The 26,984-nt window shown below is 44.6% G+C and overlaps 1 protein-coding gene across 6 annotated transcripts in view; it reads left to right on the top strand.

Moving 5' to 3' along the window:
- Window positions 1-26,984, top strand: part of MEGF11 (multiple EGF like domains 11) — a 752,211-nt gene that overhangs the window by 510,178 nt on the left and 215,049 nt on the right. For all 6 annotated transcript variants that reach the window (XM_073653441.1, XM_073653443.1, XM_073653439.1 and 3 more), the window contains exon 9: window positions 25,875-26,087. In XM_073653441.1, the coding sequence (XP_073509542.1) occupies window positions 25,875-26,087 (213 nt within the window). The remainder of the gene's footprint in view (window positions 1-25,874; window positions 26,088-26,984) is intronic.

Below are 26,984 nucleotides of genomic sequence, written 5' to 3'. Positions count from 1 at the left end.
AAAATAATTGGTAGTGCTGCGTTTTTTTCCGCAATGATAACCCGCAGCGGAAATTTCCGCAGCATGTGCACAGCACATGCGGATTATCATTGGGGAACATGGCAGGCCTTCTACCAAGCGTTTTTTAAGCGTTTCTGCAGCGGAATTGCCGCTCCGGAATTGCTTAAAAAACGCATAGTGGGCACACAGCCTTAGTGATTCACAGACTGCTACAATGTGGAAGCCATACTTTAACAGTCCTAGCGAGAGACTAAAGAGGCCACAATATACCTATATTGTAAGAAATGGCTTATTTTTCATGGTTGACCAGAGGTTTTGCCAATTGTGTAATCGCATTATTACTTTCATTATAAAGTAATTTTTTTTCTTCTAAGATGTTAAACTAAGCTCTGAGAACTAAACATGCATATTTTCCTGTTTTCAGTGATGTAAAGCACTGTAGAATTAATGATGCTATGTTAGGGAGTAAAATAAATGAATAAATATATCTGGATATATAACTGCACTCCACTCACAGCAAGAGCAAAAATGGTAATGCGGCTACTGTATATTACATATATGCTAGATTTTTTTTTGTTGACTATTTACACTGGAGAATTTCAGCTCATTTGACTATTGTGGGAATGCTACTCACTTGGGTGCGTGGTAAGGTAACACAGGAACAGTTTCCATTTAAATGTCCAGGCTGGTTTATTGATGCTTCATAAACCATGTCACAAGCAAAGGAAAATAAATGTCCTTTCAGTGCAGGCAAAACGAAGTAAACAGCTCCAACAAAGTCATTTTAGAGACAGTCCAGATCACACAGGCTGGATAGCATCTAGCTTACTGGCTCAGTCTGGAGACAACACACAGGAAGTCTTCTTACGTCCTGACACACACACATGCTCTGTGTCAAACAAACAGACTCCATTTTATTTTGTGAACCACACCCACGGGTGGAGATATTGTGAGTAGTCTACCTGCCCTAACTCTTCAGCTGCTCATTATTAGAGCTGGACCTAACATGGCCAATTCTCCCCTCTTAGTACACATAGGACATGCACCTCTTTGATGCATATCTCCCATCCACTATGTGTTCGCCAACCACCTTGCATTATATACGTTTAATGGCTCATTCACATTAACTGATATTGATTGATTGATTGAGCAGAATGGTGGCTCAGTGGTTAGCATTATTGCTTTACAGTGCTTTGGGCCTGGATTGAAATCCCACCAATTACAACATCAGTTTATGTTTTATTTATTATTATTTTTTTAACCTAGATTCTGTCTGTTATTGGCCACAGTGTGAATGTGCACCTACACTTTGCACTTATGCCAACATGTGGTCCAGCTCATTTCTTTGGTTTTGCTTTGTTTTTTTGTACTTTGTACATACAGGTGCATGGCTCCCCCTTTTTGGGCAGGGCATTTTGCCTAAATAGCTTTCCATGGGCAGGTGTTTAGGCTGTCAGGTCTGGGTCCTGCTCTGCCCCTGTCAATTGTGAGATCTGTTGACATGTAGCGAGGTGAACTACAAGAGTAAGGGACCATCTTGATTGGGATATAGCTTGTCACAGTGGGATGGCTGTTACACTATTTTGATCAAAACAGCATCAAGTACCATGTGTTATTTGCATGTACTATTTAGTTATTTACTTCAGGGTATGTGTTCATGTGTAAGGTGGTGGTGAGCAGAAGACCTGGTTCATCAATGTTCTATGGCATTCACAACCAAATGTCTCCATCTGCTGAGTGAACCTAGTAGGGCGGAACTAAAAGATGGAGGAAGCATTTCTGGAGGGATGAACTTTAAGGGGACACTGGTTCAGGCAGTAGCTGTAGTGCAGTTAAAATGCTGGAGTGGTAAGGCGGGAAAACCGTTGGCGCCAGCAAGCAAGACAGAGAGGACATGTGAGTGATTGAACACAGAGGCAGAGCTACCGAAGGGTGGCTAGAGACCAAGGCAGGCAGGACATCATTGGTCAAGACCCAAAGCCCAGACTCAGTTGGTCAAAACCCAGTCTTCACCAGTCAAGACCCAAATTCCAGACACTGCAGGTCAAGCACCGAAGGTCGGATGCTGATCATTGTACAAGGCCAGGCGTCTTCCATGGTGACAAGGAGACCCGAGTGAACTGGGCTGTTACTTCCAGCGTAGATATATGGTACAGAGTGTGGGCAGGGGCCGCGCTACAGAAGGGACCGAGGGCGGCTAGTGTGACGAACACACACAGGGTACTAAGTGACGCTTATGAGGGACTTGCGGCCTAGCGGGAAATAAAAGTGACCCCGGTTAGTGTCAGTATAATAATCAGAAGTGCTTGAAGATCATATTACAGTAACGGACCTATCATTGGGAGTGTTGCCCGCTGGGCAAAGACAGAAAGACATTAATAGTTGTTTAACTAAGATATAACTAGATAGAACACAGAACAAGATATTGCACTTGTTATACTGTTATTATTGTCATCATTGCTAAGATTGTGTTACTTGGTTCCATATACTTGAATAACCATCTGTTCGTTCCTATAGTTAAACTTTCATTCTGTGGTAGGAAAATAAATAGCTTTAGTTGACTACTTCCGCATCATCATTATCTGCATTGTTGCATCCCAGTAACCTGTTCACACGTGTTTTTTTTTATCCTTGGTTCTAGATTTTATATTTGTTGACTACACTAGCCATTTTGTTTTTCTCCTTGGTGACCATGTCATGTTTCCACTTGCGGATAATCGGGAACTCTTTTGCTCCTTTGCTGATTATCGACTTCAGTAAATGGGACTTTAATAACTTTGTTGCATGCACAAATTTATTTTCTCAGCTATTCTTAGATTACAGCAAAATAGAGCACATAAGAATTTGGAAGCATTGTCCAAATCAGTAATGGTTGAGCCCACCTAGACCTACATTGCTTTTATACTCACAATTGTTAACCTTGTGAGAACATTACGCTTCTAGCTGAGGTTACAAACAAACCTTGAAAAATATTGCTGTAGCATTATCATTGCCGGCTGTTGCCTGCCCATAACATCATGGCGTTGTTTGCTCCATAATAAGCCACTTTAAGTCCACAGATGAGCTGAGGCTCGGTTCTCAGTTACAGATTTCATCTAAAAGTGCTACAAAAAGAAACCTTATGCCTAATTTATGCTCCATTTAAAATATAATAAAGAGGTATAGTCCCACATGTCATTATTTCCAAATTTCTGTAATTCCAAGTATCTGCTCTCTAGCTGCAGACAATTATTATGGTTTCTTTCACAGGATTGGTAATGAAGAAGAAAGACCGGTGGAGTCTCGGCTCCGGAGCCGGCCTTGCTCAGGTCTCTCTCTTAAAGATGGTGACGCGCCCAAGGGATGGGGACGACTCGGCGCCCGGGCCTTGTTGTTAGTTTTGGGGGATGTCGCGGTGGCCGGCTCCCGGGCCCGTACCCTGTGGTCACTCTTAAAAGCAAGGAATAATGGGGGAAAAGGTGTATAGGATAGGAAAAGTTCATGTCGCCACCTGTGGTGTCTGGTGAGGATCACCAGCGCTGCTACAGTCCTCTGAGGCCGGTGGTCAGGCAGCTTAGTTGGTGCGGCTCCCCACAGGTGGAACGGGGCCTCAGGTCAGCGTAGGAGAGGGAATGCAGGACAGAGGGGACCCAGCCGGGTCAGAAGAAGAATAGGCACACACACGACCGTTCACTTCAGTACCTTTACTGGTGGTGTTTCAGGCACGATCCAGGGCACTGTAGGGTGAAGGGTGCATTTCAGGACTCTCCCCAGTGAGCGGGTGTGGGGCCTCCTGTTTCTTGCCTTTTCCTGTTAAGTTTATGACCTGCCTGGAGCTAGGCCTAACTAGGTCTCTGTCTTGCACCGGCTGACCTGGTGGTAGGGCCTTCTGTTGGAGATCACACTCCCTGGTCTTTTGGGCCTCAGTGACTCCTGACCCTGGTATAACAGTCAGCTTTTGGTGTTCCTGGGACATGTAGTTCGCCAGGGATTCCGGTTGTTTCTGCTGGTCCTAGAGATCCGTGCAGACACGGACCCGGTGTCCGGTATATGTTTGTGGGGTGAGCTGGTTTAACTCCTCTGCCCCCTATGTAGCTCACTTACTCCACTTGCCTTCGGCCGCGCTCGGGGCCCTCGCTCGGCTTTACACTGGCAGTAGGCCTCGCTACTCTTCACCGCTCTTATGACGTCGGCACGCCTTAGGCTCATTAACCTGAGCTCCCTGAGTCTGAGTTGGACTGACTTCCTCACAGACTTCACTCTCTGTGGACTCCAGACTAGACTGAACTGCCTAGCTCCACCTTCCCTTTTTATATCCCTATCCGGGCTCCCTCTGCTGGTCTGAGGTGAAAGGTGGAGGTGTGTGTATGCTATGAAGGCCTCTTGTGGAGGAATCCGTCCATGCACCCCTCTAGGATCTGTGGCACCAATGCGCAGCAGGGGCGCCACATTCCCCCCTAGCAAAGCTCAGTACTCCCGGACTGAAGTACTTTTTATAACAACAATAATAAAAATCTTCCCTTTTTGGGAGGCACTTGCTTGAACGTTACATAATAAAACATTATAAATAACAAGTATATACAATAAGCAACCTCAGAATTCAAGTCTCTTCTGGTGAGGTTCCCCGACAGGATGTCCATCTCACAGGGCAGAGTACATGGTAGCTTGAGGGACCTGTCCCAAACCCTCCACGTAGGCCCTGTGGTGGCTGCAGGGCATGGCGATCCTGAGTTGGACCTCCGTTAGTGCCACACCAGACAGGTTTTTCTTCTGAGGTCACCTAAAGGGGCTCTCCAGGGAGTGCAATTATTTACAAGAAGTAGTTTTTGGGCTGCACACAGTCCTCAGCCACTAAGTTCTTTATGTAACAAGGGAAGTGTCCATATCACTTAGATTGGCCATTGTAAGGCAAAACACAAGTTAATAAATACATACATGAGAATATACAGTATAATACCCCAGGGGCAACTATCTACGCTGTCAGAGTTTCCTTCTTTATTCTCTGTATCTGACAGGAGTCTGACCTCGTGTGCTATGTGTCGACCTACGTGGTACTGGGATGCGTGAGGCACTAGTGTTTACACTACCTCCCATTCTGTCAGTTCTAAATGTTGGGGGACTGCAGGGTTGCCTTAACCTCTCTACAGGACTGGCAAGTATACCATTGGCTGGGCCTTCTTGCTCTGCTCCAACCGGGGATCCTTCTTCTGGGGATTCTTCTTGAGCAGGCTCTTCTGAAGCACTTATAGGCTCTACTTGCTGTGGAGGGTCTTCTGGCTGTTGAAAGAAGTGGATCACAGGTATTATTACTGCTCCTCCTAGTTGAGGCCAATCTGCCGGGAAATCTCCTAAGTCAGTATGGAGTACTGCTTCTTTAGGCTCCTCTGGTACGGTGAGAGGCACTTCTTCTTGGGGCTTTAGCAGGTCTGGACACAGCTTCAGATGGTCTCTAGATATCGTTGCAGTCGTTATTCCTCCATCCTTAGTAATTAGATAGGTCTTCCTGTTACCAAATCTTGAATTTAACACAGTGTAGGGTTCTCTCTCCCACTGGTCATCAAGTTTGTGGTTTCTCCTTTTTCTCTTTAACACCACTTCTCCTGGTGTGAAGGGTTCTGCGGGCGAACTTTTATTGTAGTGGGCTTCCTGCTTGTCCCTCACCCGAGTGAGACTGTCTTTGACACAGGCCTGTACTCTTCTGTACTGCTGCTGTCTGGTCGTGTCCCAGTCCTCAGTGGACATATCTGCTTCTGTTTCTACTACACCAAGCTCCAGGTCCATGGGCAACTTCCTGGGTCTTGCACGCATGAGGTTTGCCGGAGTTCAATTGGTGGAACTTACAGGTATGTGGTTGTACAGATCTACCAGGTCAGGTAGTAGGTCTGGCCACTGATTTCTCTCCTCTAGTGGTAAGGTCTTCAGCAGGTCGATGATGATGTTATTCATCTTTTCACAGAGACCGTTGGTTTGGGGGTGGTACGGTGTAGTTCTGATCTTTTTACACCCGTACAGATGGCAGAACTCCTTGAACAATTCGGCTTCGAAGGCTGGGCCTTGATCCGTCAGCACCTGCTCAGGGTATCCATGGGGTCTGCATAAATATGCTTGGAACGTCTTTGCTGCTGTCTCTGCCATCAGGTCTTTGACGGGGCGACCACCAGGAAACGTGAGTAGTGATCCACCATGGTCAGGGCATACGAGTACCCTGACCTGCTGGGTGACAGCTTGACATGGTCCAGGGCCACGATCTCCAAAGGTCGAGTTGTCTTGATGGGTTGAAGGGGTGCCTTCTGGCTGCTGTAGTCTTTTCTTCTGAGGCTACAGGGTCCACAGTTTCGGTACCACCTCTCAATGGAGCTGCGCATTCCCACCCAGTAGAATCGACACTTCAGCAGGGTCTCTAGCTTTTTCCAGCCAAAGTGTCCTGTCTGATCGTGGTAGGCCTCCAACACCATCTGGATGTCTGTCTTGGGCACTACTATCTGCCATACCATCTCATGGGTTTTTGGATTGACGTACCTCCGGCACAGCTTCTCACGGTAGATAAACAGCCGGCTTCTCTTGTTCCACAGCTGCTTGGCTTGTAGAGACTCTTCCTTCTCCAGGGAGGAACCTTCCTGGGTTATCAGTTCTTTGATACGGCTGACAACCGGGTCGCTGTCCTGGGTCTCCTTCCAGCTGTGGTGAAGCAGGGGGTTTAACGTGTTACCGCGAGGCCTCCTGGAGGCTCGTTGCTCGTGGACCATCCCATTCCGATGAAAGGCAGGTAGTTCAGTCTCCTCCAGGTCATCCACTTCTTCAGTGTCTGACTGGTGAGGCATCCTGGACAGGGCATCAGCGTTGGTGTTCTTGCGGCCCGCCCGGTACTTAATAGTGAATTGGTAGTTTGACAGCCGAGCCATCCATCGTTGTTCCATGGCTCCTAGCTTGGCTGTTTGCAGATGAGTCAAGGGGTTGTTATCAGTGAAGGCAGTGAACTTACTGGAGGCTAGGTAGTGCTTGAACAGCTCGGTGATGGCCCAGACCAGGGCCAGGAACTCCAACTTGAAGCTGCTATAGTTCTCTGGGTTCCTCTCGGTCGGGCGGAGCTTCCTGCTTGCATAGGCGATCACCTTCTCTTTGCCATTCTGCTTCTGACTCAGTACAGCTCCTAATCCTTCGTTGCTGGCATCAGTGTACAGCAGGAATGGTTGGCTGTAGTCAGGGTAGGCTTGGATCTCTTCGCCGGTCAGGATCTCCTTCATCACATTAAAGGATTCAGCTTGCTCTTTACCCCACTGGAACGGGGGATTTCTGCCTCTGGGGGACTGTCCTACCAGGAGGTCTTGCAGAGGTGCCGCTTTCTTGGTATAGTCCTTCACAAACCTCCGGTAATACCCGACTAGTCCCAGGAACTGACGTACCTCTTTGAGGCTCTTCGGCTCCGGCCATTTCTGGATGGCAGTGACGTTCTCCGGGTCTGGTGCTACTCCCTCTGGACTAACGATGTGCCCCAGGTACTGTACCTTTCGCTTGAGTAGGTGGCACTTTGAGGGCTTCAGCTACATCCCATACCTTGACAGCGACTCAAATACCTCCGCCAGGTGCTTCAAGTGGTCCTCATACGTTTTGGAGTACACTATCACGTCATCCAGGTATAGTAGTACAGTCTCGAAGTTGCGGTGTCCCAGGCAGCACTCCATCAATCTCTGGAACGTTCCGGGGGTGTTGCAGAGTCCAAACGGCATACTATTGAACTCGCAGAGTCCCATCGGGGTGGTGAAAGCCGTCTTCTCCCGATCCTCCTCAGCAACAGCTACTTGCCAGTACCCACTAGTGAGGTCAAGGGTGGAGAAGTAATTTGCAGACTTTAGGGCAGCCAGGGATTCCTCTATATGTGGTAAAGGGTATGCATCTTTATGTGTAATGCCATTTACTTGTCTGTAATCTACACACATTCTCATGCTTCCATCCTTTTTCCTGACTAGAACTAGGGGAGCTGCCCAGGGACTACAACTATCCCTTACTACCCCTGCCTTCTTCATGTCGTGCAACATCTCCTTCGCCTTCTGGTAGTGTGGTGGTGGTATAGGCCTGTAACGTTCTTTGATGGGTGGATGGTCACCTGTGGTGATATGGTGTTGAACCCCCTTAATCCTCCCAAAGTCAAGTGGGTGCTTACTGAATACCTGCGCGTATTCCTGAACCACCCGGTGTACACCCTGCTTCTGATGGGCAGGAGTGGTGTCTGTCCCAACATGGAGCTGTTGACACCAATCTTCCACCTGGGTTACCGGGTCATTATCCTCCACTTCGTCTGGTGAGGTTAAGGACTCCGCCGTGTTTATAGAGTTGTTATTTACTGTGTACAGTTTGGCAACAGTGGCGTAGCGTGGTAATCTAACCTCGTCCTCCCCATAGTTTAGGAGGCGTACGGGCACCCTCCCATTGCGTACATCCACTACCCCTCTGGCAGTCAAGAGTGTAGGTCTATGTTCCGAGCTAAGGGGCTCTACTACCGCCTGGTAGCTCCGTCCTTTTAGACCTATTGCTGCTCTACACCATATCAGCATTTCACTCATCGGGGGAATCACAATGGGTACCGGGTCTGTCACCCGTACATTACCAATTTCATCACCTGTTAGCTTTACCTGTTGCTGGCACATAAGGGCTCGGATCTCTTTCTGGAGCGCCCTCCTCTGCCCTGGTCTGGTTGTGTCAGCTATCTGTTGGAGCAAGAACAACACTTCTCCCAAACAGTTACTAACAATATTCATGCCAAGTACCATATACAAGTCCTTGTCATCAGGATTAGTCTCTACTACAATTAGTCCCTGGTCCTTCAGTTCCACTCTTCCCACCTTTACTGCCACATCCTTAACCCCGACTAGGTTAAGGGGGAGGCTGTTTGAGGCATACACGGAAAGATTTGGATCTGGTGGGTGAAGTTCGTCTATGGACCAGAACCTTTTGTAGAGGACATCAGGCATGATGGTTACCTGAGATCCTGTGTCCAGCAGAGGAGGTGTCGTGAGGCCGTCCAGCATGATGGACAGAAGAGGTCTTCCTCCCACGAACCTGCGGTACCAGTTTGATGGGCCTGAGGGGTCTACTCCTGGGTGTCGGCCCTCGGCCCCAGGGTTTGCTCGTTTAAAGGACAGCTCTGGACGGCGTGACCTGTCTTGTGGCAGCAGTGCCAGACAGGGTGTTTCGGCAGGCGGCGTTGGTCGCTGGTCCTCCCAGGGGTGGCGTTGTCCTCCTCTTCCTTCTCATCCAGGGGACATCCTCAGGGCTTTCGGCTAGCAGGATCCTTCCTTCTGCCTCGGGCTCCGTCCGCAGCTGCAGGGCACTCAGTACAGTGGTCAGGGTTTTGCTCAACTAAAGCACTTCAGAGCGCAGGCTGTCCAGCTCACAAGGGGACGTTGCTTGCACCTTGGCTTCAGCAGCCACCGGGTAAAAGGTGGACGCTGCAGGGACTGGGGTGGCCCCACCCTGGTAACATTGGATAGCAGTTGTTTCCAGGGGCTGCAGTCCTTTTATAGCCATGTTCTTAAGGGTGTCAAAGGTGGCATCTGGATGATCCAGGGACCACCAACGCACAGTCCTGCTCTCCTCTTGGGACCTCAGTTCCCGGATAAACTGTTCCTTCAGCATTTTATTTTCATCATTGATGCTGGTTGGACTAACCTGTTTCAGAGCTCGCAGGGCCCCTTGTAAACGGCAGGCATAGTCCCGAACACTGTCCTCCGATTGCTGAGAGCAGTTGTAGAACCTCATCCGGAGGTCTGTCTCAGTGTGATTCTCAAAGACAGTCTGTAACTTTTTAAAGATTGCGGACACTGACTCCTGGTCTGCGGCCGACCAGGTTTCTACTTCTCGCTCCGCAGCACCAGTCAATTGTCCTAATACAACAGCTTCTCTTTGCTTGCCTGTCATAGAGTACATGTCCAGTATACCGCATATTTTCCACTTAAATCCAGACAGGGTATCTGGTTTGCCGCTGTACTAGGGGAGCCACTTCGCTCCAGGGATTTACGGTAGAGCCATGGGTATGACAGAGGTTACAGGCCCTGCTGGTGGAGTGGCTACGTCGGCCTGCTTGGCGCCGAGCGCGGGTTGGGCATCAGGGCGGTTAACCGGTACTCCGGCGTCGTGCTGTTCTTCGGACATTCTGGCGGCCACCCTAGCGAACCGTGGCCTACCTTCTTTTCTTTTCTTCCGGTAGGCCGCAGCTCCGCAGGTGACGGTCTTCTTCAGGACCTTGCGTCACTTGCGTCCTACGTCAGAGCCTTCAGCAATGCTCCTTCCAGGACCTGGCGCTTCCTGGTTTGACGTCGAGGCGTGGGGCGTGTCCAGGGCTTCGCGCGCTTTAGCAGGTACGCCTCTCAGTTTCCCGCGGTTACGCCCTTCTTCCCACTCGGCGGCCCAACAATGGCGGCAATCTTCACCACAGTTAAATACACAGTTTTTGATTAAAGGCACACAGCACCCGGTGGCAACGGGCACAACACTCCGTTGTTGCAGCGGGCACGGAATCCTGTTCGTGATCCCAGGAAGAGATGATGCGCCCAGGGGATGGGGACAACTCGGCGCCCGGGCCTTGTTGTTAGTTTTAGGGGATGTTGCGGTGGCCGGCACCCTGGGGTCACTCTTAAAAGCAAGTAATAATGGGGGAAAAGGTGTATAGGATAGGAAAAGTTTGTGACGCCACCTGTGGTGTCTGGTGAGGATCACCAGCGCTGCTACAGTCCTCTGAGGCCGGTGGTCAGGCAGCTTAGTTGGTGCGGCTCCCCACAGGTGGAGCGGGGCCTCAGGGCAGCGTAGGAGAGGGCATGCAGGACAGAGGGGACCCAGCCGGGTCAGAAGAAGAATAGGCACACACACAACAGTTCACTTCAGTACCTTTACTGGTGGTGTTTCAGGCACGATCCAGGGCACTGTAGGGTGCATTTCAGGACTCTCCCCAGTGAGCAGGTGTGGGGCCTCCTGTTTCTTGCCTTTTCCTGTTAAGTTTATGACCTGCCTGGAGCTAGGCCTAACTTGGTCTCTGTCTTGCACCGGCTGACCTGGTGGTAGGGCCTTCTATTGGAGATCACACTCCCTGGTCTCTTGGGCCTCAGTGACTCCTGACCCTGGTATAACAGTCAGCTTTTGGTGTTCCTGGGACATGTAGTTCGCCAGGGATTCCGGTTGTTTCTGCTGGTCCTAGAGATCCTTGCAGACACGGACCCGGTGTCCGGTATATGTTTGTGGGGTGAGCTGGTTAAGCTCCTCTGCCCCCTATGTAGCTCGCTTACTCCACTTGCTTTCGGCCGCGCTCGGGGCCCTCGCTAGGCTTCACACTGGCAGTAGGCCTCGCTACTCTTCACCGCTCTTATGGCATCGGCACGCCTTAGGCTCACTAACCTGAGCTCCCTGAGTCTGAGCTGGACTGACTTCCTCACAGACTTCACTCTCTGTGGACTCCAGACTAGACTGAACTGCCTAGCTCCACCTTCCCTTTTTATATCCCTATCCGGGCTCCCTCTGCTGGTCTGAGGTGAAAGGTGGTGGTGTGTGTATGCTATGAGGGCCTCTTGTGGAGGAATCCGTCCATGCACCCCTCTAGGATCTGTGGCACCAATGCTCAGCAGGGGCGCTACAATGGCAGCTCAGGATTTGTGGTGGTGCCAGTTGCGCATGCACGAGCCAAGCACGGAGAAACACATCTCCAACCTCCTGTGATTATCCGTTGTGTTCATTAATAGGGTGTTTGTATAAAATTCATTAGCAACTGAGCTGTTTGATCTCTAACTAAACAAGTTAGCAGAATTGCTTCTTTGTCGGGGGGTGAAGGGGGTAGCTAATTATGTAAAGGACATGAGTCGTCAATATTTAATTTCCAGTTGCTGTATCCTTGTGGCTGATAAAGAATTAACCATTTTTACCCTGGCAAACAGATGTATACCAGAGAGACGGGTAGATTATGATTTAACTATGGCAGTAGACCACTGATTGGACACCAGGCTCGGGGCGGTCTTTTTTACAAGCACTTTGCAATTTTTTCATTGCTTTACCAGACCTATCCAAATGTTGGCCAGACATTGCCCTTTTTTATAGTCACCTGAATTTCTGGGAAACTTTATAGACTGAATGATCCAACATGGATTTATTTAACAGGACTCAGCGTTATTTTACAATGAAAAACGTATTTTTTGGTTACAGAATGCATGAAAAATCTAAATATATTTGTTGCACATATAGGAATTGAACGCGCGTCATCTTCACTAGCCCGTAATAGATTTGCATTAGTTTTTCTTTTTCTCCATTAAACCCTACAAATAGCGTAATTCGGGATATTTTATAGTATATTTCACAAGATATTGATTTTCTGTTTCCCCCTAGGGTGTACTAATCCTTTATTAATGTCATCGGCGGAGCAGGCAGCAGAGCAGAAAGTGTTAAGCGAGACTTGTCCTTGCTCCGGCTAAGTGATTAGTATTCAGTTCACATTTCCTGGACCCCAGCCCATGCAGGGATACGCTCCGTGGCCTCTGGAGAGGTCCCCTTCCCAGCATGTACTCGGCATGGAAGGATGACTAGATAGAGCAGTTCACTTTGTTAATAATTCACCTGGAGATTCAAATAGGATGAGCTATAACTTACCATTAACAAGAAGACCCGAAAAGTTACGTTTAGATTTTCGAGAGTTAGCAGATCCAAGACTTTTCACAAAGAGTTAATTCTATTATAAATATAGCCGTTTTCTGTAAGGCAAGCTTATTTTCCCCAGTGGTGTCAGATGCAGCCATTTCTGTGTATCTGTGCCAGATCTCAGCAGGTGAGGGCTTTGCTGGTCACACTCCCTGTACAGACAGAATGAGCCAGGCTGGCGTGCTAGGCACGGTGCACACAGGAGGCGAGCAATCTCCGCATCTGATCCCAGGCACACAAAGACCTCATCAATAGCCGAAATTCTCAGAAAGTTGTGTTTATAGAGAACAGCACACGACCCCGGAGCTGGATGTACACGAGTTTATATAAAAGCTCTTTTAAATAATAAAAAGAAAGCGTCGTGTTCATGTTGTGTTTCATACTCTGGAGATATTCTACCTGTGGTTAGCTGTATATGGAAAGAATTTAGTCACAGCGCATAGAAAGAATTTAGTCACTGACTAATATTTACCTCTCTCGTCGAGCAAGCAATACAGAAGCCATTGGCTGATGACTTCATGCGGAGGCAGCCATTGTTGCCTTCATTAATTAATAAGAGTACAGGGGCTGTACTTTCATAACTTACCCTACTGATTTCTAGACAATAAACTTCATGTCGTTCATTTTATTGGTGTTTAGTAAATCGACAGTCTCATTATTATATCTAAAGAAAAACCGGCACCAGAACTGACGGTAACGCTTTATAATATATCACTGATATCCTAATAATCGTAGGAGACAATTGCTGGAAACTAGCTCATCACATGCTTCAAAAACTCTTGGAAACTCTTCTATTCTATAGAAAATCCACTTTGCTGTTCATATGAGCAGTTTTTGGTACATTTTGTTTTCCTGAAAAGTTTTTGAAAAACAGCCAATGGAAAAAAAGTGCTTGTTACTTCTTTAAAGGGGATCCTGATGGAATCCTACCCAAACTATGCACTGTCAAATCAAAGGCTGCGAAAAAAAAAGACTTCAGGAGAAAACTCTTCCAAGACTCTTCAAAACTTTTTGGGTATGTGCACACGATCAGCAGCCGCTGCGGGTTTGAAGCTGCGTGTTTATGCAGCGTCAAACCCCCAGCGTCCAGATGTTACAGCATAGCGAATGAGATTTCTAGAAATCCACTATGCTGCCTCTCCGTGCACCTGCGGATCACCCGCAGAAACTGACATGTGGTTTAGCTTGAAAACTAAACTTTTTTTATTTTTTTAATTTGGTGTGAACATAGCCTTTTGCAGCCTTTCGATTTGACTGTGCCTTATTTAGAGCAGGTTTCATGTGGAATCCACTTCAAACACGTGACTTTTTTTTTTCTTTACAAAACCTCATCAGGAAAAAAAACTGAAAAGAAATCCTTATATAAACAGCAAAGATGACTTGATATTGAAAAAAATAGAGTATTCAAAGGGGGATGTGCACATGGCATTTAAGACGCTGGCAGAACTGCTGAGTCTTCCGAGGTGAAATAGCTTCATGGAAACGCAGTCATATTTGCAGCGGTTTTGCCACTGTCCTCCTTGCTGTGTGCTTTTGTTTAGAAGCCGCCAAAAAAATAAAACTTCTTTTAACCGCTACAAGGTTTCCAATTAAACCCTAAAGAACCCTGAAGAGGAGAGGTTAAAAGATTTGACATAAGACTGGACGTGTGCACAGCAATGTCGTTTTTACATTGCTGTGCATTATGTTCAATTTCTACTGCACTTTTACAGCTCTTTTTAAAGGAGCCTCCAGGCGGAATCCGCCTGAAAAAGACATTGTGTGCACATACCATTAAAATGTTTTTTGAGAATGTTTTTTCAGCAAAATCTTCTTTGAAAACCCTGTGCCAACCTAGCCTTCTCATCAGTTTAGCAGGTCATTTGGTTGTGCAGTTGCTTTTTATTTATCAGCCTTTATAAAGCATCCTGATCTAAAAAGAACATGTCCTAGCAATATACTCCCTGAAAGACTTCAGCCTAGGATTCTACATAGGAAGATGTTTCAAAAGTTCATTATTTTATGAATTCAGACTCCCTTTTTGTAGTTTTTCCCTATAATGGCTGCTAAACCATTAGCCAGGAAAAAATACCTCATATATTAGTGGAGGATTTATGAAAAACAACACAATGGAATAGGGGAATTGTTGCACATAACAACAAATCAGGTTTCTCTTCTCATTTTTCTAAGGCCCGATGTGGAATTCAACCACAGGCTTAATTAGTAGCAATGGGCAAGATCTCCTCCTTTTTCTTTGCACTAGTATTGGCAATTATTCAATTTCCCCAAATATACAAACACATTAGTTACAGCACCACATACAGTATTGTGTTTCAAACTTTATTTATTTAAAATTATAGGCAAAAGGTGGCAACAATCTGCCTGATACCCCGCACAGGCGGAATGAAGCAAAAGTACAAAACATTATATATACAAACATAGGAATAAAATTAGCCTTGTTTGACATTAAATCATAAAATTTTCTAAGTGCCCACACATGGAATTACAAAAAAGTTATAATTGAATTTAATAGTTTAGATTAGGATCATTAGCATGTATTATCCAGGGGGTTCTACAATATATATTATATTGAGTAAATCAAGTTGTGTTTTTGCAACTAGCTCATTCATGAGACGCTTAATTTATTTCAGTCTCTGGGCAGAGAACTTTCTACCAAAATAGAATGGACCTTAAAGGGAATCGATCTGCAGGTTTTTATTATGTAATCTGATTTTAGAATGATGTAGACTCTGATTCCAGCAATGTGTCACTGACTAAACTGTATGTTGTTGTTTCAATAAAATCAGTGTTTTATCAGCAGGAGATTATCACTACAGGACTGGGTGCTTTGTGCTAAGGGTAACCCTGCCTTTACCACTGATTAGCTGCTTTTTGTCAATGTACAGTGTGCACAGAGAGCTGCCAATCAGTGGTGTAGGCGGAGTTTTAAGAGCTCAGCAATCAGAGCAGTGCTAGATCTGCAGCAGAGAAAACAGTGATTGTATTAAAATGACAACATGCAGACCAGCAAGTGACAGATCGCTGGAATCACTGTCTCAGCCCCTATATCATGCTGCTCTCAGATTACATAAACCAATAAGAAAAATAACCGATTAAGTGATCTGAACGTAGAAGTATATAGTTTAAAATACCTTTATTAACCGGTTCAGGACCGCCCACTGTACATAAACGTCGGCGCTGCCTGGGCTTTGTGCAGCGCCGACGTTTAAAACCGGTGGGTGGTCCTGCAGCGCTCAGGACCCCCAGGGTCCTGCAAGCGCTGTGGTTCCAGTGCAGAGTGATAGCTCTGACATGTGACATCATGGGGACCTGATTGGATCAGGTCCCCATGATGTTAACCTGTTCCTATCTTCTAGATGCCACGATCCATAGCGATCGTGGCATTTAAAAGATGGTGACAGCCGGTGGTCGGTGATCGGGACCCCCACATACCTTAGCAGCGAGGGGATCCCAGTGCTGTGACCTCTGACATCATCTAGACCTGATTGGCTCAGGTCTCGATGATGTCAGCGTCACACCAGCCAATCAGAGAGATCACTAGGGAAGTTTGTTTTAGCAACAAACTTTCCCGGGCGATCTGCCTGATAAATACACTGTTTCCCCTCCGATCTCAGTGAGAGGGCAGAGCAGAAACAGTGTGACAAGAGCTGTGTCAGCCTTGCCACTGTGAAAGTAAAAAAAAAAAAAAAGAAAGAAAGAGTTAGGTTAGGATCAGTCAGTCCTGTCAGATCAGTCAGTCCTGTCAGATCAGTCAGTCCTGTCAGATCAGTCAGTCCTGTCAGGTCAGTCAGTCCTGTCAGGTCAGTCAGTCCTGTCAGATCAGTCCGGTCAGTCCAGTCCGGTCCCGTCCTTTCAGTCCGGTCCGTTCAGTCCAGTCAAAAAATATAAAAATAAAATGGCCCGTCAGACTTATACCGCAGAGGATGTGTATGCCGTGCTGTGTTCTGACACTGATGACAGTGCAATCTCAGATGGAGATGTGGATTTTGAGGGCTTTAGTAGCGGCGACACTGAGAGCTCAGAAATGAGCAGTGATTCTGGTCCATCCTCAAGCCCAAGGACCAGTACAACAATAGGGGCAAATAGCGCTACTGGAGAAACGTCTCCAAATCAGGGAACACTGCCCAGTACAAGCGCTGTCCCTGCTACTAGTGAATTGGCGCACGCCAGTGTACAAGGGGCTTTGCCACGTGATATAGCATTTCCCAGATGGGAGGCTTCAGATTCGGCTGCTCCATTCAGCCCTGATTTCAACGCCATTCCTGGTATAAATGTGGAGGTGGAAGATTTTGGACCAATTCATTCTTTTAATTTGTTTTTTACAGACAGCTTGCTAGAGCATATTGTCGTGCAAACAAATTTATACGCATCCCAATTCATAAGCCAGAATCCCCGATGTTACTATGCCAGGGCAAATTTATGGACACCAACTAATGTCCCGGAAATAAAAAAATTTAGGACTTACATTTGCCATGGGGCTTGTTAAAAAACCGAGCATTCGATCCTACTGGTCTAACCACCCTGTTCAAGCCACCCCTATGTTTTCAGTCGTTCTTCCTAGGACCCGTTATGAAATGTTCATGCGGTTTGGCATTTTAACGACAATAGTCAATGCCTGCCTAGAAATGCCCCAGAACATGACAGGTTATATAAAATTAGACCCATCATTGAAAATTTGTCAGCAAAATTCTTAAGGCTCTACACCCCAACACAAAATATTTCTATAGATGAGTCCCTTGTAAAATTCAAAGGAAGACTGCACCTCAAGCAATTTATCCCATCTAAAAGGGCAAGGTTTGGAATAAAGCTCTATAAAATGTGCGAAAGTTCAACCGGATACACATCCGCTTTTCGCATATATGAGGGGAAAGATAGCCAACTAAACCCACCAGGATGCCCTACTTATCTGGGGACATTTGGAAAAATTGTTTGGGAGCTGATAAGTCCATTTTTTTCAAAAAGGCTACAATCTATATGTGGACAATTATTACACCAGCATACCCCTATTTAAAAGTCTGGTTGAACACAACATCGGAGCTTGTGGGACCATTCGTAAAAACCGTCAGGGGTTTCCACAACCATTGGTCAACCAAAAGTTCCAAAAGGGGCAGTCAGGGGCTGTACGCAACGGAGAGCTGCTTGCCCTGAAGTATAGGGATAAGAGGGATATTTTTGTCCTCAGCTCGATCCACAAAGATGCCACAAGGGCCACTGTAGAACTAGGATCCACCACTCCAAAGCAAAAAGCTGTGTCAGTCATTGACTACAACAAACACATGGGGGGTGTGGACCTTGCAGACCAGGTTCTACAACCATACCAGGTATCAAGAAAGTCCTATACCTGGTATAAAAAGTTGGTTATTTATTTGTTTCAGGTGGCCACATACAATTCTTTTGTGTTGTACAAAAAAGCAGGAAATTCAGATCCTTTTCTTGATTATCAAGAAAAGGTAATTGAAAATCTTGTTTTTGAAAGTGTTAGCCCCGCTCATCCATTAGAATCTGAGGATGTGAAAAGACTCACTGAGCGACATTTTATTGCTCTTATTCCAGCAACGGAAACGAGAAGGAACCCCCAGAAAAGATGTCGTGTATGTACTAAGAGAGGAATGAGGCGTGATACCCCCTACTATTGCCCACAATGCCCATCATTGCCAGCCTTATGCGTCACTGACTGCTATAAAATCTTCCACACAGAACCACGTTTTTAAACTGTAAAAATGTATTCCATTTTGTCATTCAAACATTTGGTTCATTTAGTGAATGACACATTCGAGTAGAGCTCACTTAATTTCCAGGGGGGGTTCTCCAGAATCTAAACCTTCCATTGCGTGCTAGTTTCTGGAAATCATCCATTGAGTTAAAATGGTCACTAAACCCATAGATGAATTCCCAGAGGGGTGTCATTTCCAAAATGGGGTCACTTCAGGGGAGATTCTTTAGTTCTGGTACTTAGCGCCTGTGAAAAATGCCAGAACAGCAGAATCCCCACTGAAGTGACCCCATTTTGGAAATGACACCTCTCTGGGAATTCATCTATGGGTTTAGTGACCATTTACCTATCTACTTATTTTCCCACCACTAGATTAATTTATACAGAGGAGTAGATTGTAAAATTCGGTCACTTGTTGGGGATTTCCTCTGTTTAGGCACCTCAGGGGCTCTCCAAATGCAACATGGCGTCCACCATCGATTCCAGCCAAATTTCCATTCCAAAAGTCAAATGGCGCTCCTTACCTTCCGAGCCATGCCGTGCACCCAAACATTTGTTTTGCAACACATATGGGGTATCAGCGTGATCAGGAGAAATTGCACAACACATTTTGGGGTCCATTTTTTCTGGCTGCCCTTGTGAAAATTAAAAATTTGAGGCTAAAGTAGCAGTTTTGTGTTAAAAATGTGTTTTTTTATTTTCACACTTCAACATTATAAAATTCTGTGAAGCCCCTGGGGGTTCAAGGTGCTCACCACACATCTAGATAAGTTCCTTGAGGGGTCTAGTTTCCAAAATGGGGTCACTTGTTGGGGGTTTCCTCTGTTTAGGCACCTCAGGGGCTCTCCAAATGCAACATGGCGTCCGCTATCGATTCCAGCCAAATTTCCATTCCAAAAGTCAAATGGCGCTCCTTACCTTCCGAGCCATGCCGTGCGCCCAAATAGTGGTTTTGCACCACATATGGGGTATCGGCGTGCTCAGGAGAAATTGCACATTTCGGAGTCCATTTTTTCCTGTTACTATTGCGAAAATTAAAAAATATTGGGTCTAAGGTAATTTTTTGTGAAAAAAAGTTAAATGTTCATTGTTTTCTTCCACATTCCAAAAATTCCAGTGAAGCACCTGAAGGGTTAATAAACTTCTTGAATGTGGTTTTGAGCACCTTGAGGGGTGCAGTTTTTAGAATGGTTTCACTTTTGGGTATTTTCTGTCATAAAGGCCCCTCAAAGTCACTTCAAATAAGATGTGGTCCCTAAAAAAATGTTTTTGTAAATTTTGTTGTAAAAATGAGAAATCGCTGGTGAACTTTTAACCCTTATAGCTCCCTAACAAAAAAAAAATTTTGGTTCCAAAATTGTGCTGATGTGAAGTAGACATGTGGGAAATGTTATTTATTAACTATTTTGTGTGACATATCTCTCTGATTTAAGGGCATGAAAATTCAAAGTTTGAAAATTGCTAAATTTTCAAAATTTTCGCCAAATTTCCGATTTTTTCACAAATAAACGCAAGTGATATCGAAGAAATTTTACCACTATCATGAAGTACAATATGTCACGAAAAAACATTCTCAGAATCAGGGGGATCCATTGAAGCGTTCCAGAGTAATTACCTCATAAAGTGACAGTGGTCAGAATTGAAAAAATTGGCCCGGTCACGAAGGCAAAAACCGGCTCTGGCGCGAAGTGGTTAATACATACAAGTGGGTATGCGGTGACAAAAAGAAGAGAGCACACACACGCAATTATATAAAATCAAGACAATACAAATATATGTACAGAATAAAAAAACTGCTGAAGAACCAATAACCTTACATAAATTGAGCACAGAGTGATATACAATCAATGGTGACCTACCACCTTTAAGTAATATTGGCTCTGGGGAGCAATGAGACCTTATATAAATATAATACAGCCAGGTGGAACATAAAGTGCAAATAGTGCTGTGAATGACATAATGTATATGTACCGGTATATGTCAAAAGAGATTATATCAATAAAAATGTATACAGTATATAATATTAATATGATATATACAGTATAAATCTCTAAATAAATAAAAATACTTGCACAGCCCTGACTCTACTATTGCACAGGCCCTCCATATGCATGTATAATGTATGAGCCCAGGTGTAAAAGGTATAAATTTAACATATGTCCATAATTTGAGTAAGGTGTAAAGATAGATATAAGGATTATACCTGTATGTGATGGATCCAACAGTGAGTGTGTCTCTCACCCCGATGCGTGTTTCAGTGCGTACCTTCATCAGGACTGGACGAGGTCAGGGTACTGACTTAGAGAAAAATAAAAACTACCACATACTGCAGTATGTGTCCCTCTTTCCTATCTTTTAAAGTTGGGAGGTATGTATATGTTACCTTTTAGTTAATGCAAATTGTCTCTTCAGAGAGGAAGAGGACCAGAACTCTATTGCCACCTATTGGAAGTAGCAATCCTAAAAGCCTTATCACATGACTTAGGATATAAGCCAGAACCAGAAACTCAATTTGCAGACACTGTGTTTCAGGGTACTGCCCCTCGTCGGAGTGTGAGTTCTGGTTTGGCTGGTTGAGAGGCTTTAGAACTCTAGTGCCACCTTGCGGCTTTAAAAGTCTCCTCACCATGACATTCTTAACATGTCGCTCTCTGCAAGAAGAAATGTTACCCCTTAGATACCAGAACTCACACTTTGCACTGACGAGGGGCAGTACCCCAAAACAGTGTCTGCAAATTGAGTTTCTGGTTCTGGCTTATATCCTAAGTCATGTGATAAGGCTCATTAAAGGGTCACTATTGACTTTTAGGATTGCTACTTCCTGTAGGTGGCACTAGAGTTCTGGTCCTCTTCTTCTCTGAAGAGACAATTTGCTTATTTCCCAGAGGAGCATTGCGGCTTTAAAAGTCTCCTCACCGTGACATTCTTAACATGTCGCTCTCTGCAAGGAGAAATGTTACCCCTTAGATACTTTTAGTTAATAAAATTTCACTAAGTACACTGATATGTAGTTTATAGCCTGAGCTCTGCTTCTTGGGTGTCACTTCCAGTTATATAGGTTTGATTTGAAGTCTGTGTGTATCCAGGGTACTTCTGTCTTCACTTTCTTTCATTTATCAGAACAGTTAAAAAATTGGCCATATTTCCTCACCATGTGATTTCTTCCTTGTTGATAGCCTGTTTTCGGTGCCCATCCCAGATACTAACTCCCCTATCTACTGAAGTTCTGTCTACAACTTCTTCCCCCTCTCTCCTGCTATCTCTAACACTTAGAAAAGTGAAGTGGAGAGCAGAGCCAGAATTAGAGGGTTTGTCCACTACTCTGCCAATTCCCTCCCAATTAGCATGTTTGCCTCCGTAAAAAACACTTTTACCCACCTCCGGTGCCAGGTTCGTTCCCGGTGCTTACGTGACATTGTCATGCGAGCCCTGTGCCCAATCACTGCTGGCTTCATTCTCCCCACCTTCGGATGAATGAAATTTCAAGAGGAAGTGAGCGGCTGGCCGCAGCTCTCACTTCCTCTTGATTACTGATTTGTCAAAAGGCGGGGAGAGTGAAGCCATTGCTGATTGGCCCCAGGGTATGCATGACATAACAATGTCACGTGAGCCCCAGGAGCATGAGTGTCGACACGGCTGGAACGGAGCTAGCTCCAGAGGTGAGTATACAGTTGTTCTCAAAAGTTTACATACCCCGGCAGAATTTTTCCTTTCTTGGCCTTGTTTCAGAGAATTTGAATGATAGCCAAAAAACTTTTTCTCCACTCATGGTTATTGGTTGAGTGAAGCCATTTATTGTCAAACTACTGTGTTTTCTCTCTTTAAATCTTAATGATAACCAAAAACATCCAAATGAGCCTGATCAAAAGTTCACATACCCCATTTCTTAATACTGTGTATTGCCCCCTCTAACATCAATGACAGCTTGAAGTCTTTTGTGGTAGTTGTGGATGAGGTTCTTTATTTTCTCAGATGGTAAAGCTGCCCATTATTCTTGGCAAAAAGCCTCCAGTTCCTGTAAATTCCTGGGCTGTCTAGCATGAACTATGCGCTTGAGATCTCCCCAGAGTGGCTCAATGATATTGAGGTCAGGAGACTGAGATGGCCACTCCAGAACCTTCACTTTGTTCTGCTGTAGCCAATGACAGGTTGACTTGGCCTTGTGTTTTGGATCGTTGTCATGTTGGAACGTCCAAGTACATCCCATGGGCAGCTTCCGGGCTGATGAGTGCAAATTTTCCTCCAGTATTTTCTGATAACGTTCTGAATTCATCTTTCCTTCAACTTTTACCAAGTTTCCTGTGTCTTTTTAGCGCACACATCTCCAAAACATCAGCGATCCACCTCCGTGTTTTACGGTAGGAATGGTGTTCCTTTCATCATAGGCCTTGTTGACCTCTCTCCAAATGTAACGTTTATGATTGTGCCAAAAAGTTCAATTTTGGTCTCATCACTCCAAATTACCTTGTTCCAGAAGTTTTGAGGCTTGTCTCTGTGCTGTTTGGCGTATTGTAGGCAAGATACTTTGTGGCATTCGCGCAGTAATGGCTTTCTTCTGGTGACTCGACCATGCAGCCCATTTTTCTTCAAGTGCCTCCTTATTGTGCATCTTGAAACAGCCACACCGCTAGTTTTCAGAGAGTCATGAATTTCAGCTGATGTTATTTGTGGGATTTTCTTTGCATCCCGAACAATTTTCCTGGCAGTTGTGGCCGAAATTCTTGTTGGTCTACCTGACCGTGGTTTGGTTTTTACAGAGCCCCTGATTTTCCATTTGTTAATCACAGTTTGAACGCTGCTGACTGGCATTATCAATTCCTTGGATTTTTTTTGTATCCCTTTCCTGTGTTATACAGTTCAACTACCTTTTCCCGTAGATCCGTTGACAATTCTTTTGCTTTCCCCATGACTCACAATCCAGAAATGTCAGTGGCTGGATGAAAGATGCAAGAGTCTTTCTGGATCACGGAAACTCACTCAGCTTTTATGCACACACACTGATTACAAGCAAACAGGTCACAGGTGAGGATGTTACCTTTAGTAGCCATTCAAACCCATTTGTGTCAAATTCTGTGCATGTTATCAGGCCAAAATCACCAGGGTATGTGACCTTTTGATCAGGGTCATTTGGATGTTTTTGGTTGTCATTAAGATTTAAAAAGAGAAAACACAGTAGTTTGACAATAAATGGCTTCACCCAACCAATAACCATGAGTGGAGAAAAAGTTTTTTTGTTATCATTCATATTCTCTGAAACAAGGCCAAGAAAGGAAAAATTCTGCCAAGGTATGTAAACTTTTGAGCACAACTGTAAGTGTTATTATTTTCCGGAGGGAAAACATGCTGATTTAGATGGGGTTGTCCGAGTATTGGACAACCCCTTTAATCTGGAGCACGAACTGATTTATATCTTTTTTTTTTTGCAAAGCACTCAGAGACACTCTGCCACTCTGCAGCAGAAAAATGGTGGAACATTTTTAATGAAGAATGTTTAGAAAGTTGCTTAATTTTGCATTTAGGGGGCAAATAGACAATAAGAAAATCTGTGAAATGTGTACATAGCTATTGCAGATTTTTTTGCAAATGAAAATCCGTTCCATTTATCTGTTTTGGCGGCAGCACATTGATTTTTGCTGATGAATGGAACAATTGTATATATTTCGGAAACAAATGTGCCGCGTGTGGACATACCTGTAGCCTTATTTTGTAAAGTTAGATTTAATAGTTCAGTTTGAATTTTTTAGTGGAACATGGCGACGCTTTAAAAGGTTTATTTTCTTATATGGGAATGAGCAGTGTTATTTGTATCAGGAGGATTGGTGATTGCTTTTCTGCTTGATAAGAAGGAACTCATGTGGATACATAAATTACTAACACTCCTTCCACTTGGTTTAAATATTGATTCAGATGTTCACACTGTCTTATAAGTAATTGACGTTATGTATGGAGGCACATGCACACATGTTTTATTATGATCATCATCACCTTTTTTATCCTGACGCATGATCATTAATTGATGTTAAGTTGTGTGTATTTAAATGATTCTTGTTCGCATTTGTGATAGAACTGTTGTGTTAATGGAATTGCGTGAAATGAAGAGAGCATAGCCGAGCCATCCATGAAATTGAGCTGTCCATACAGAACTCCGTGTTGTATTCTAATAGAATGATCTGGCCAATAATGTAGAGCGGAAAGAAGAATTAATGCAAGTATGTAGGCCACATTTCTCTCCATTTTATATCCATGATGCCATAATGAAGAGCATTATCAACAGAAAACCTTACATTATAGGGAACAAAACACAATAGATTTTCTTCATAAAACCTGAGAACCTTAAAATATGCATCATGTCACAATATTAGGGTCTTCAGAGTAAGTTCACAGGTATTCTTTTTTTACTTTAGCCATGATGACAAAAAGTATCTTTGCTTTAATTTGTTGATATAAACCCACTCACTGTATATATTCAGATAAACCTTTTCCAAAGGCCACCTCTTTAAGGGGCCATTCACACTAAATTTTTCCCCTACGTGTTGGAAGTTCAAAAAGGCTCTATACTTTTTCCGGCGGGATCTGCCTTTTCAGACCGGCACAGTAACACAGTCTTAAAAAAAAACCTCAAAGGAGTCCATTAGAACTCCATTGGTTGATTGTAGAAGTTGAGTCTGAATCCCTGAAAAATGGAACTCGAATCCGATGGAAGAAGCAAAATTCAAAGTGAGCAACCCCTTGAAATTGGGCCTAATAATTCTTCAAGACCGGTTTTGTTCACATCAATCTTCATGAAGTGGTGTGCTGGAGTCAGACACTTCTAATTCAGTAATGGGCGTGTACCTCTGAATGAATCAGGAATGTCTGGCAAGTGGTGTGTGCCTCCATGTGCCTCGCCACAAATCTTACTCCATTTGGGGACTGGAGTAAGATTTCTGGCATAAGATCGCCACTGTTCGTCATGACTTAGACGAGCTGTAGCATCATGCCCTCGGCGCACTACTGTCTCACCCCAGCTCTACCCATTTAGACGGAACTGAGTGAAAATGACAAATGTCGCCAAATTGTTGCGCAAACATTTTGAGATTTTTCAAAATGATTTACACCAGAATTCTTGTGTAATAACTATGATGAATCATCCATAATCTTAGAATTGAAATATTTAAATTCCCTTATATTTTGTGCTTATATTACATTTTTTTTAGAAGACCACAAATCCAGTGGATCATATTTTGCTTCATCTTGGGTGGTCATTTAAAACAGGTTTCACTGTATATTACTTCTAAGGAATAATTTGGTTGCAGTTTTGTAAATTAGAGCAGAGCCTAGAAAAATTTACCCCGAAAAACATTCTTGCAACTATCTAATGATATCATCTGAGCTTATAGATTGTGGCATAATAGGTCAGATATAGGTTTTCTATAACTCAAATATTTTGAGAACCCTTTAACTGGTAATGAATTGTTTGAAATTAATGTATTGTATTAATTAATGTATTGTTAATTTCTATGATCTACAGGTGCCAAGAGGAATGCCCCGTTGGAACCTATGGTTACCAGTGTGCTGAAAGATGTGACTGCCAGAATGGAGCCAAGTGTTACCACATCAATGGTGCCTGTTTGTGTGAACCAGGCTTTAAAGGCATCCTCTGTGAGGAGCGGGTGTGTGCCGAAGGACTTTATGGACTCAAGTGTAACAAGAATTGCCCGTGTAATTTGACCAATACTCGTGGGTATGTATACTGTAATCTGCCTGTCAATGAAATATCTTTGTGCGGAAGGTACAGCCGCCTGCTAAAGAGAAAGTCTTTATACCAAACTCATAGCTCAAAGCATTAGATGTGGAAGACAATTGATATTGCTCAATTCTCTTGGAGAATGGGTAAAGCTCTGGAGATGTAATGACTAGATGTCAATCTGATGTTACTAAGGCCTCATTCAGACGTCAGTAATTTATCTGGTACACACAAAATAAAAAACATTGATTTTCATCAGTTCTTTGGATCAGCTTTTTATCAGTGTTTGGTCAGTTTTTCAGTTTCTTTCATCAGTGTTTCATCAGTACTTTTCTCATATGCTTAATAAAAAATGTAAAGCTTCTCCTGTTTATTGCAGCCAGTCATGTAAAAAAATACTTTCAGTCATAGGGATAGGCAGGCGCAGCTTCAGTCACCGCTCGGCGCATAGTGAGCGGCAGCTGTAACAATGCCTCGGGACTGACAGCCGGCGCTGCATTAAAGCATTAAAGCTGCGCACTATGCACTGAGCAGTGATTTAAGCCATGCCGGCCACAACCCTATGACTAAAAGCTCAAAAATGCCGGGAGGAATAAAGTTAGTTTCCTCTTGGCAGCGGCGCTCTAAGTGCAAACGCCGGGCAGCTACAGAACGCTATTAACCTGCAGATTAACCCTATACCAGCAGGTTAATGGTAGTTTTTTACACGACAGGCTCCTTTTAAAAACGGACAGCACTAGGGTTTCACACGGATGGCATCCTTTTGCTGTCTGTGATTTTCATGGACCCATACATTTGTATAATCAAGTTTTATCTGAGACTTGGATCAAAAACAGACATGTCTCTGTCTTTTTTTGCGGACTTCTCAGTCCACAAAAAGATTTGGATATGTGA

This window comes from Phyllobates terribilis, unplaced genomic scaffold (genome assembly GCF_046119375.1).
Source record: "Phyllobates terribilis strain yellow unplaced genomic scaffold, ASM4611937v1 Scaffold_11__3_contigs__length_659146591, whole genome shotgun sequence".
NCBI lineage: Eukaryota > Metazoa > Chordata > Amphibia > Anura > Dendrobatidae > Phyllobates > Phyllobates terribilis.
The sequence above is the reverse complement of the archived record's forward strand: the minus strand, read 5'-3'. Positions and strand labels throughout refer to the sequence as shown.